The following is a 12552-nucleotide window of genomic DNA, read 5'->3' as shown; positions in this document are numbered from 1 at the left end:
AGCCAGGCCCATCAGTGTGAGTGGTCTGATTTTAATGTGATTGGACAGCTTCAGTGAGAGGAGCACATTGGGGCTGCTCTGCCTGCTGTGCTGCAGCAGGGTGATCAGCTCGTTATGCAGCAGATGTTAACATCTGACCCTGCAGCGCTCATGGTACATGCACCACTGTCCAAGCAGATGACCAGCAGCTGTCTCTGAGTACATACAAATGCAATGTACAGGGGAGAATATAATGGTCTTCTAGTACTCCTTCCATAGCCATCAGATGACTAGAGTGATGTATTAAGTTGATATTTATCCCAGCTCATTGCCTACCCTGGCTATGATAGGAGCCTGTCTGCACTGTTACTGCCGCCTCCTCCCCTCTCTTTAGTGTAGTTGTGTGCAGGACAATGCCCCTGTGATTAAACCCACCTCTGCCTGCCTGGATTAAGCTCCACTTTAACCACAGCCATCTTGAACACAAAGGTGCTGCTGGAAGCCCCCCCCCCACACACACCTTCCGCTCCATCTTAAAGGTTCCTAGAGTCTCTGCAGGGCCACTTGCTGTTTGCAGGGCAGTCCCAACTCCACAGATTCCAAGGCAACCCTCTATTGACTGGCCAGAATGGGTCATTTTTAGGCATCTCCTCTGACAGAGTAGGGCACACATTCCTCAGGCTGTGGGCCCATCCATTTCAGGAGGCAGGAGCCGCTCGCTGTTCAAACAAGTTTAATCTAATTTAACGTGTTTGAGAAAATGTTCACGATATCTTCCTGTCTCTCTTTGTTAAGCAGTCTCTAAGATAGTCGTGTCTGTGTAACCTTTAGTCATTTCCCAGCTCCTGGTTTGATCCAGTGAAGAGCATGCTCGTCCACAGTTTTAGATTTTAGCCTCTAAAGTGTCCTCTGGCCTGCTTTCTCTCACTGTAGAATGAGTCCAAAAGTCACAAACTACTGTTTGTGCAATCTGTTAATCTGAGCCCAAATGTAGGAAATGTTTAGTTAGTGGCCACCAGGGTTGGGGTCAATTCCAGTTAAATTCCAGTCAATTCAGAAAGTAAACCACATTCCAATTCCTAATTTTCGTAGTTGAAAAGCATTGAACTGAATTGAATTTGGAATTTAAGTGTACTTCCTGAATTGACTGGAATTTAAATTAAATTTACCCAAACCCAGGTGGCAACCCAATTCGTCACCCTGTCCCCATCACATGTCAGCTCATGGAATTGTTCAATTAGTCAATGATCGACTGGCCTAAGAAAGAAACTCTGTGTAATTCGCAAGCCCACTTTCTGGCGCTGTGCATTGTTCATAAACAACTAGAGTCAGTTACCTCATCAGACGAATGATGGGCTCATTGAGGTGGCAGTCCAATTTGACGCAGCAACTAAATCTGGAAAGCTTTGGTGTTACGTTTGCCGGCCAAGGAAAGCGAGTTCCAACACCCAAAGGCAATCAGATTGCATAATTGTTAACAGAGACAGAGTAGGTCTTGGCTGAGGGTTCCCAGACCAAAATGTACTTTCCACACCAGACGTTGTCACAGACAGGCTAGGAAGAGAACAGGGCGTTTGGTGATCTAAAACCCTCATTATGCAGGTAATGACCCTGGTGATAAAAATGTGTGTTATGCAAAGTAGAAAGAGTTATTAGGGGGCTGTGGTTTTCATTAAGACATTTGACTGGTGTTCTGTCTGGGCCTGAGCCTTCTCACCAATACAGTACAGAGTGGGCAGAGCGGTCAGCTGCCTGTGTGGAAATCTCATTAGCGCACAGCCCTGACTCAACTGCATCTGACCATTAGAAGGCTGCTAAGCTCTCTGTGTGTTTTTGTGTATTTAGCACTGTGCTATATGTCAGTCTATGTCTGGCAATGTGTTGATCGTGACTAGTGTGGCCCGGGTGCTTCATGTGACGTGCTTGGCCTTATTGTTGTTTAACCCACTGTGGTGCTAGTCCTCTGACCGAGCTGCTGGCCTCTGGTTGTGATCTCAGAGCAGCTGGCTGTGCCCTCTGCATCCCTCTCGCTCACTCACGCCCACACCAGGCACTGCTGCATGGGTGCTTCCATGACTGGTAGCAACCCAAGCGCTGTGTCTTCTCTACTGTCCAAGATGTCTGATCTGTTTACGAGAAACTCAAAGGTCACTGTCTCAACAACACTCTGACATTTAAACATCCTTAATTCCTGATCTAACTGTATGAGTCACACTGATCTACTTTACAGGAATAACCTGAACTGATCTATGTACAGGCAACCTGAACTTGGCTTTCCCTCACTTCTCTGTGAACGTGTCAAATGGTAGGCTGCTGATGAGGGACATGTGTGGGCCTGTTGAACTGAAGGACAGAGGACACTTCACCTGAAGAAGTGAAAGATGATCTTATGTACTGATTTGAGGTTGTTGAGTTACAGGCTAGTCTTGTCTGTCCTGATAAATCACCCTAAAAATAACATTTATTTGTACTGTTCTAATTACGTTGGTAACCAGTTTATAATAGCAATAAGGTACCTCAGGTGTTTGTGGTATATGACCAATATACCACAACTAAGGGCTGGCAACATGGATACAGCCCTTAGCCATGGTATATTGGTCATATACCACAAAATATTTTATTAAAGTTATGTGACTAAATGATGGTTAATAAGTGATAAGCAGTAATGGGCATTCACTACCATCATAGGACTTTTATGAATTGTTTTATTCTGTTACGAAATTCAACCCACAATGTATAGTGCATTTAATGTCCAAAAAATTATGAAAACATAATTTTTTTACGATTCTAAACAAAACCGAGCCGTCCTCAAAAAGCCCTAATCACTCAGCACTATTGAATGCACCACTGAAAACGTAATAGATTGTTAGGACTGTATTGGTATAGTTTATTACAGGATGTTATTAAAACACAAACAGTATTCATGGGGCTTAGTTCAAATGCAGTATTTAAAGCAACACACCAGGCGTTACAAAGTGTGGTCATTTCTGACATGAGTCTACAAACCTGACATTCTTAGGCTGCGTTTAGACAGGCAGCCCAATTAGGATTTTTATCCCCTTACTAATTGGTATTTTGACCAATCAGATCAGCTCTGAAAGAGATCTGATGTGGAAAAACCATCAGAATTGGGAAGCCTTTCTAAACACAGCCTTAGATATCTGTAGTTCATATATTTTCAAAGATGCACATGATGTGGAGAATCACATATACAGGTTGATTCCCTGTCAGATTATTCAGGCTGTTTATTCAGGCTGTTTCAACAGAAACTGCAGTCAGTCCTGTGTGACTAATTAGCACACAGGAGCTTGTAGAGATCCTCCTCTGGTGGGTTGAGTGTGCATGCTTATGGATGATTGGGCGGTGGGCGTTCTTTCACACACACGCACAGCCTCTCCAATTGTGTGGCCATTGTGTGCTAGAGTTTTGGACCTCTGAATCATTCAAATTGCTATGCGCCGATACTTAATGTAAATTCTTAAATAGCCTTTTTCCTTGTGTGGACCGTCAATGTCCCCAGTTGGTCTAATTTATGGTTTGATTACTATTCTTGGGGACATCTGGTCCAAGTATAGTTAAACATGTCCCCCCCAACACAGACAGACAGTTGGGAGAGGGGGCTGTGTAGGCAGACAGAGGTTGGTAGGGGTGTGTAGTGTGTAATGTTATGTTCTCCTTTGTGTGGACATGCTTTAAGAGAATAATAATTGATCTGTTTACTCTTATGGCAGGCACATGTAATGCTGCAGTAGAGGGGTGGGGCTGCCTGAGGCATGTGTAGATGTTATCTCGAGGACCATTATCCATGGGGTTGGAGGATTAAACTGTGGAATTGGTTCCTGAAATCCCTTTGCTGTGATCTAAGCAGATTTCAGTATTGAGACTAAATATAATATTTTGTTCTTTGTCCAATCCCTCCCTCTGCCCTGTTTTGCCTTAATGGTGATTATGGATATGGCTGTAACATGCTCAGTGTGTTTATTCTCCGTGTGAACTTCGTTTTGATGTAGTTTTTCATCCATGGCTGTTGAGTTAGCTGTCAAGTTATCCTCTCTCCCCTCATTCATGTGGAGTGACAGGACAGAAGGCAGCTAGCTGGCAGCCCTGTTTGCTTTAGGCCTGACCTGGGCACACTGCCAGCTTTGTCATGGCATTGGCAGATACTGACAAAGTAACTGCCAATGAACAGCTGACAAGTAATTTCCCTGTGAATAACTTTGTATCGAGCTTATCAAGAGCTCCTTCAAACCCTAGTGTGATTTTGAGTTCTCAGCTACCATTGCGGAGAGAAGTGCAGCTGTGAAAAGAAGTGTGGAAAGAGGGAGGGAACCCCTCTGTTTTATTGGATAATGATGTAACCTATGGATGAGCTGAGTAAGAGGAAATTAGTGTGTAAAATCAGACGATGTTGATTGGAACTTAGGAAAATTATGACTTTGTGAAGGAATGGAGGAGGCGTGCCAATGCCTGTAAAATCAGTCTGTTGATTGGATGCTGGGGGTCATTCCCTTTGCAGGGATAGGGGCTGGCCATAAGTGACATCTGATCTTCCTACAGAAACAACCTGTACAGAGAAAGACATGTGAAAGTAATTGAGCCAGACACCCTCAGAAACATATCCTTCTTCTCCACCCATCTCTTTGCGTGTATTGTCATTTATCATTGTCAATAGCCTTCTTTGAAATGAGCACCCTCCTCCAACCCCCAAACCCTCTTTGCCCCCTCCCTCTCTGACCATGCTGCTAATGTCAGGAAACAAAAGAAGGAGAAGTGGAAGGGACTGAGGCCTCTGGAGTCCATTGTGAAAGGATCAGATGTGGATGTTCTCAGCTAAACTCTTGGGGATTTCCAAACATGTTCAGCATCCTACTGGGCCTTTCTTAGAGACAGGGAAAGGGCTCTTATTATAGCAATTCTGGAGAAATATCAGTTTTCCTTTTATGGAGGCAGCGGTAGAGCTCTCTGGAGAATTAAATAGAGAACGAGCAGAAATGGAGGGCCTGGCAGAAGATCAAGCCCAGCAGGGCAGAGCAGTAGCACAGGATTGTACAGGCTCATTATTCTACCTGCCTGCTGATGATATTTCAGTGAGGGGGAGTTGGGAGTTGAGATGAATTGCACATTCCTAGTCCCTGATGTCAGGGTCAACCAATTCCTCTATCCGTCTGCATACTGCATTACTAGCCGACACCCAGTCAGGAGTGATGAAGGTGAGACTAGTGTTCTCAGTGACTCTCTCTGACCAAGATGAAGAGGCAGAACTGTCTGTGTGATTCAGCATCTGTGCTGCTTCCTGTAACAGACTCCCTCCCCCTATTTCCACACAGAGAGATCTGGAGCCAGCAACATTCTCAGGAAGGAACCACTAATACATCATGTCAGGACGTCCTGTATAGCAAACTAATGTTATACATTGACTGTTTTGCAGTGTTCGGCAACACTACAAGCAAAATGCTGTAAAAATCACACCTATTTAACAGGACAAGAAATACCATTACCGGCACCGGTTTGAGTGTGTCATGAACTGCAATGCTGCTGGGTTTTTCACACTCAATAGTTTCCTATGTGTATTAAGAATAGTCCATCATTCAAAGGACATCCAGCCAACTTGACACAACTGTGGGAAGCATTGGAGTCAACATGGGCCAGCATCCCTGTGGAAAGACCCTGTGTAGAGTCCATGCCCTGACAAATTGGGGCTGTTCTGTGGGCAAAATTAGGTGCAATGCAATAGTAGAAAAGTGTTCCTGATGTTTTGTACACGAGAAAAACGAGAAGCCAAACTACGCGCTGTGTGTGGCCTTTATTGAGAACGGAGACGCCATCACAGGAGACTCCATTGGAAACATCTACGTCTGGGCCAAAGGTCTGTTTGAAGACCGTAGCCTTCTCAGCCACTAACTTAGTGCTCTGCAGCCAGCCGATCAATTCACACATCCATTTCTTATATGAAAACAATTTATGAAGTACATTGTGTTGAGTGTAGGAAATAAAATGTGTGAACTCCATTGTTTCAGAACCAGGACAAAAGACAGAAAAAGAAATGGACATGGGCTTGAAATGAATAAGAAATACCAAGACCAGAGAAAATATCAACCATGGTAACTAGCCATATCCTTGGTAACTAACTATCCCCATTACCTTTCGGATAGGGTTGCTACGAGGGTTCTAGTTTTACAGCATGGTGACACTCAGACATAGTCACACAGACAGCCCATGAGACCGTACTGGAGCTACAGTCTGTTGATCCAGCAGGTCTGGAGGATATGAGGTTTCTGTGTCTGTAGCAGATAAGCCCAGATCCTCCTGTTGATGGGTCAATACAATATTAGTGAGCGATCTAGGCAGATGCCTAACAGAGGTTTTTAGTGCCAATTATGATTTGCTCAAAACAAGAGGGGTGCAGCAGTATTTAGCCAAGGAAAAGGGTTTAATAATTAACATCGAGGCCTAATCCATTCCCATAGTTTAACTATAAAAACCATGTGAGCTCTGAACATGGTACAGGGAAGTAGCTTGCACAGAAAAAGTAGCATGCAATGTTCTCTCCCTCTCTCTCCTTGTACTCTGTTTTGTGCCGTCTCTTTCTCTTTGTCTTTCTCTCTCTTTCTATAAAAGATTGATTGGGATTACCTTTCCAGCATGCAACAGATGTTATAATATATAGTATTACTGACAGGATTTAACTACTGTTGTCTCATGCCTTTCAAAACACTATGTGAGTACATGATCCAGCTAGTTACAGTAGCAGTGTTTGGTCAGACTGTTTGTACAGACAGTGAGTGGCTTTAGTATGTGCTGCACTGCATTACTGTCATAGGTGGAGGCAGCCAGGCGGGATGACCGTAATGTTATTGAGTGACGAATGATGTAACAACCCATTGTTTCTGCCTGTCAGAGACCAATACCCAGCATCACAAACAAACTCCTGCACAACATCCCATACCGTGTTAGTTGTGGACTGGCTGACAGCGTTTGGAGGAACCCTGGCTGTGCCACTCAGGACTACTTTTAGAACTCGTTTCCTTCCATTAAGGATGCAGCAGAGGATGAAGGAATTGGGATGTTTGTTTTAGCTTTTTGCTGTTTTCCTGATACTGTTCCGTCATGCTGCACCTGCTCTGGTCCTGCTATTGTTCTGAAATGGAGGGGTTTTGTATGTCTAGGGGTGTTGTATGTCTATGGTGGCCTGATATGGTTCCCAATCAGAGACAGCTGTTTATTGTTGTCTCTGATTGGGGATCATATTTGGGTTGCCTTTTTCCTCGTTTGTGTTGTGGGATCTTGTCTATGTATAGTTGCCTTTGTGCACATCAGTAGCTTCACGTTTTCGTTTGTGCTTTTTGTTGTTTTTGTTTGAGTTTCTCTTTATTAAATATGTGGAACTCTACTCACGCTGCGCCTTGGTCTCATCATTATGACGAACGTGACAGAAGATCCCACCAACAAAGGACCAAGCAGCGTGCCCAGGAGGAAGAAGTATCCTGGACTTGGGAAGAAATCCTGGATGGAGCAGGACCCTGGACAAGGGCTGGGGAGTATCGCCATCCGAAGGAGGAAGTAGAGGCAGCGAAAGAGGAACGGCGACGATACGAGGGGACACGGCTAGCACGGAAACCCGAGAGGCAGCTCCAAAGATTTTTTTTTTTTTGGGGGGGGGGGGGGGGGGGGGCGCACACGGGGAGATTGGAGGAGGTAGGGTTTAGACCTGAGCCAACTCCCCGTGCTTACCGTGGGGAGCGTGTGACTGGTCAGGCACCGTGTTATGCAGTGATGCGCACGGTGTCTCCAGTGCGCATTCATAGCCCGGTGCGCTCTATTCCAGCTCCCCTTATTTTCCACACTAGAATGGGCATCCAGCCACGACTGGTTGTGCTGGCTCAGTGCTCCTGGTCTCCAGTACACCTCTTCGGACCAGGATATCCTGCGCCGGCTCTACGTACTGTATCGCCAGTACGCCTTCATAGCCCAGTGCGTCCTGTGCCAACGCCCCGCACTTATCGAGCTAAAGTGAGCATCCAGCCAGAGGCGCATTGTGCCAGCTCTACGCTCCAGATCTCCATTGCGCATCCACAGTCCAGTACGCCCTGTGCCTCTTCCCCGCACTCGCCCTGAGGTGCGTGTCATCAGCCCGGTGCCACCGGTACCGGTCCCACGCATCAAGCCTCCAGTGCGCCTCCCCGGTCCGGAGCTTCCGGCGACGGTTCCCGGTCCGGAGCTTTTAGCATGGGCTCTCAGTCCGGTTCCTCCGGCGACGATCCACGGTCCGGTTCCTCCGGCGATGATCCACGGTCCGGGGCCTCCGGAGATGACCCACGGTCCGGGGCCTCCGGAGATGACCCACGGTCCGGAGCTTCCAGAGCTGCGTCCAGAACTGGAGCCGCCACCAAGGGTAGATGCCCACCCGGACCTCCCCTATAGGTTCAGGTTTGCGGCCGGGAGTCCGCACCTTTGGGGGGGGGGGGGGGGGGGGGTACTGTCACGCCCTGACCTTAGATATCGCTGTTTTTCTATATATTTTGGTTAGGTCAGGGTGTGACTAGGGTGGGTACGCTAGTTTTGTATGTCTAGGGGTTTTGTATGTCTGTTGGCCTGATATGGTTCCCAATCAGAGACAGCTGTTTATCGTTGTCTCTGATTAGGGATTATATTTAGGTTGCCATTTTCCTCGTTTGTGTTGTGGGATCTTGTCTACGTATAGTTGCCTTTGTGCACATCAGTAGCTTCACGTTTCGTTTGTGCTTTTTGTTATTTTTGTTTGAGTTTCTCTTTATTAAATATGTGGAACTCTACTCACGCTGTCCTTGGTCTCATCATTATGACGAACGTGACACTAGAAAGCATGTTTCAAGTCTTGCCATAGATTTTCAATCCTATTAAAGTCAAAACTGTAACTACGCCACTCAGGAACATTCAATGTCAACTTCAGTGTAGATTTGGCTTTGTGTTATTGTCCTGCTGAAAGGTCAATTTGTCTCCCAGTGTCTGTTGGAAAGCAGACTGAACCAGGGTTTCTTCTATGATTTTGCCTGTGTTTAGCTGTATTCCTAGGACTAGGGGGGAAAACTCCCTAGTCCTTGCCAATGATGAGCATACCCATAAAATGATGCAGTCACAACTATGCTTGAAAATATGAAGAGTCGTACTCAGTGACGTGTTGGATTTGCCCCAAACATAATGCTTTGTATTCAGGACAAAAAGTAAATTTCTTTGCCACATTTTTTGCATTATTACTTGTTTCAAACAGGATGCATGTTTTGGAATATTTGTATTCTGTGCAGACTTTTTTTTTTCATTCTGTCATTTAGGTTAGTAACTACAATGTTGTTGATCCATTCTCATTTTTCTCATATCACAACTATTAAACTCTAACTGTTTTCAAATCAAATGTATTTATATAGCCCTTCTTACATCAGCTGATATCTCAAAGTGCTGTACAGAAACCCAGCCTAAAAGCCCAAACAGCAAGCAATGGAGGTGTAAAATCACTGTTGACCTCATGGTGAAATTCCTGAGCAGTTTCCTTCCTCTCCAGAAACTGAGTTAGGAAGGATGGCGGTATCTTTGTAGTGACTGGGTGTATTGATACACCTTCCAAGGCCTAATTAATAACTTTACCATGCTTAAAGGGATCAGTGTCTGCTTATTATTATTGCATTTTCTTTACACCCAATATTTGTGGGTAAATCCCTGCTTGAAATTGACTACTGGATTGAGGGACATTATTATTATGTGTGGGTTACAGAGATGGAGTAGTCATTCTAAAATCATGTTAACCTCTATTGAACACAGAATGAGTCCATGCAACTTGTGATTTGTTAAGCAAATTTTTACTCCTGAACTTATTTAGTCTTGCAATAACAAAAGGAATGAATACTAATTGACTCAAGACATTTCAGTTTTTCATTTTTTTTATTCATTTGTCATGTTTTACAAACAAAATTACACTTTAATATTATGGGGTATTGTGTGTAGATCAGTGACACAATCTTGATTTAATAAATACAAAATTCAGGCTGTAACACAACATTTGGAAAAAGTAAAGGGGTGTGAATACTTTCTGAAGTCACTCTACTGCTGAGGTGTCTGCCTGTTCTGTGCTGGTAGTCAGGAAACGGTCTTGAGTACAGGAAATTGTATAATTAACACACACATGCACGTTCAGTCAAACACACACATACAGGCTCTTTCTCTCACTTAAACACACATTCTCCAACAACCTGCCAGTGCCTTGTGATTTTGCTGATGAAGACAAACCCTTTCAATATGAGTTGATCTGCAGTTATTAAGCCAGGTGATGGAGTCCTCCACTCCAGTGGTCTCTAGGGAATTGAACATGTGGTTACTGTGCTCATTTTGCTCTGTTGTGGGCAATGGAAATCAGTGGTAATGAAGTCAAATTGCCATCTAGGGAACAAATAAAGAACTTGTTTTTTTACAGATCAGATCTCTTTCAATCTTGGCTAAACATTGACTTGGGCTCCTGTACAAAATCCACCAAATCCTGATATCATTGGATAAATCTCTCAATCAATTAAATAGTTAAGTATTATATACAGTTGAAGTCGGAAGTTTACATACACTTAGGTTGGAGTCATTAACTTGTTTTTCAACCACTCCACAAAATTCTTGTTAACAAACTATAGTTTTGGCAAGTCGGTTAGGACATCTACTTTGCATGACACAAGTCATTTTTCCAACAATGTTTACAGACAGATTATTTCACTTATAATTCACTGTATCACAATTCCAGTGGGTCAGAAGTTTACATACACTAAGTTGACTGTGCCTTTTAAACAGCTTGGAAAATTCCAGAAAATGATGTCATGGCTTTAGAAGCTTCTGATAGGCTAATTGACATCATTTGAGTCAATTGGAGGTGTACCTGTAGATGTATTTAAAGGCCTACCTTCAAACTCAGTGCCTCTTTGCTTGACATCATGGGAAAATCAAAAAATCAGTCAAGACCTCAGGGAAAAAAAAAATGGTAGACCTCCAAGTCTGGTTCATCCTTGGGAGCAATTTCCAAACGCCTGAAAGTACCACGTTCATCTGTACAAACAATAGTATGCAAGTATAAACACCATGGGACCACGCAGCCATCATACCGCTCAGGAAGGAGACACATTCTTTCTCCTAGAGATGAACGTACTTTGGTGCCAAAAATGCAAATCAATCCCAGAACAACAGCAAAGACCTTGTGAAGATGCTGGAGGAAACGGGTACAAAAGTATCTATATCCACAGTAAAACCAGTCCTATATCGACATAACCTGAAAGGCCGCTCAGCAAGGAAGAAGCCATTGCTCCAAAACCGCCATAAAGCCAGACTACGGTTTGCAACTGCGCATGGGGACAAACATCATACTTTTTGGAGAAATGTCCTCTGGTCTGATGAAACAAAATAGAACTGTTTGGCCATAATGACTATTGTTATGTTTGGAGGAAAAAGGGGGAGGCTTGCAAGCCGAAGAACACCATCCCAACCGTGAAGCACGGGGGTGTCAGCATCATGTTGTGGGGGTGCTTTGCTGCAGGATGGACTGGTGCACTTCACAAAATAGATGGCATCAGAGGGGAAATTATGTGGAGATATTGAAGCAACGTCTCAAGACATCAGTCAGGAAGTTAAAGCTTGATCGTGAATGGGTCTTCCAAATGGACAATGACCCCAAGCATACTTCCAAAGATGTTGCAAATGGCTTAAGGACAACAAAGTCAAGGTATTGGAGTGGCCATCACAAATCCCTGACCTCAATACCATAGAAAATTTGTGGGCAGAACTGAAAGAGCGTGTGCGAGCAAGGAGGCATACAAACCTGACTCAGTTACTCCAGCTCTGTCAGGAGGAATGGGCCAAAATTCACCCAACTTATTGTGGGAAGCTTGTGGAAGGCTACCTGAAACGTTTGACCTAAGTTAAACAATTTAAAGACAATGCTACCAAGTACTAATTGAGTGTATGTAAACTTCTGACCCACTGGGAATGTGATGAAAGAAATAAAAGCTGAAATTGTTCTCTCTACTATTATTCTGATATTTCACATTCTTTAAATAAAGTGGTAATACTAACTGACCTAAGACAGGGAATTTTTACTCTGATTTAATGTCAGGAATTGTGAAACTGAGTTTAAATGTATTTGGCTAAGGTGTATGTAAACTTCAGACTTCAACTGTATAAACTAACTCACCCTCTTCTCTGCCACCTCGCTCTCTCTCTTGCTCTCTCAGGTGAGCTGCTAAGCCAGCCGCGCCCCGAGGGGCTGACTGAGATCATCTGCCCAAAGAATGGTTCGGAGCGGGTCAACGTGGCACTGGTTTACCCCCCTATGCCCACCGTGGTCAGCCCCTGTCTCAAATGAGCCCTTCTGCCTAGCCTCTACTGTCCTGTCTGCCTCTCTAGCCAACTCCTGAGTCTGAACACCACACCCCAGCTCTCCCTCTGAATCTCCTCAACCTACCCAGGCAGCAGCCTGACTGGACACATAGCCATGCAAGGTCACAGAGATATGCACCGTCAGCTGGATGGAGCAGAGCAGATAACTGTAAGTATCCTGAAATATTATTGCAGGAT

The 12552-nt window shown here is 44.4% G+C and overlaps 1 protein-coding gene across 1 annotated transcript in view; it reads left to right on the top strand.

Annotated features, from left to right (window-relative positions):
• LOC129813912 (malignant fibrous histiocytoma-amplified sequence 1 homolog) overlaps window positions 1–12552 on the top strand; it is a 34226-nt gene that overhangs the window by 17739 nt on the left and 3935 nt on the right. The window contains exon 2 of the mRNA XM_055866526.1: window positions 12210–12523. Within this exon, the coding sequence (XP_055722501.1) occupies window positions 12210–12340 (131 nt within the window). The 3' untranslated portion in view covers window positions 12341–12523. The remainder of the gene's footprint in view (window positions 1–12209; window positions 12524–12552) is intronic.

Source organism: Salvelinus fontinalis, chromosome 2 (assembly GCF_029448725.1).
Source record: "Salvelinus fontinalis isolate EN_2023a chromosome 2, ASM2944872v1, whole genome shotgun sequence".
NCBI lineage: Eukaryota > Metazoa > Chordata > Actinopteri > Salmoniformes > Salmonidae > Salvelinus > Salvelinus fontinalis.
This window is presented reverse-complemented; position numbering and strand designations above follow the sequence as displayed.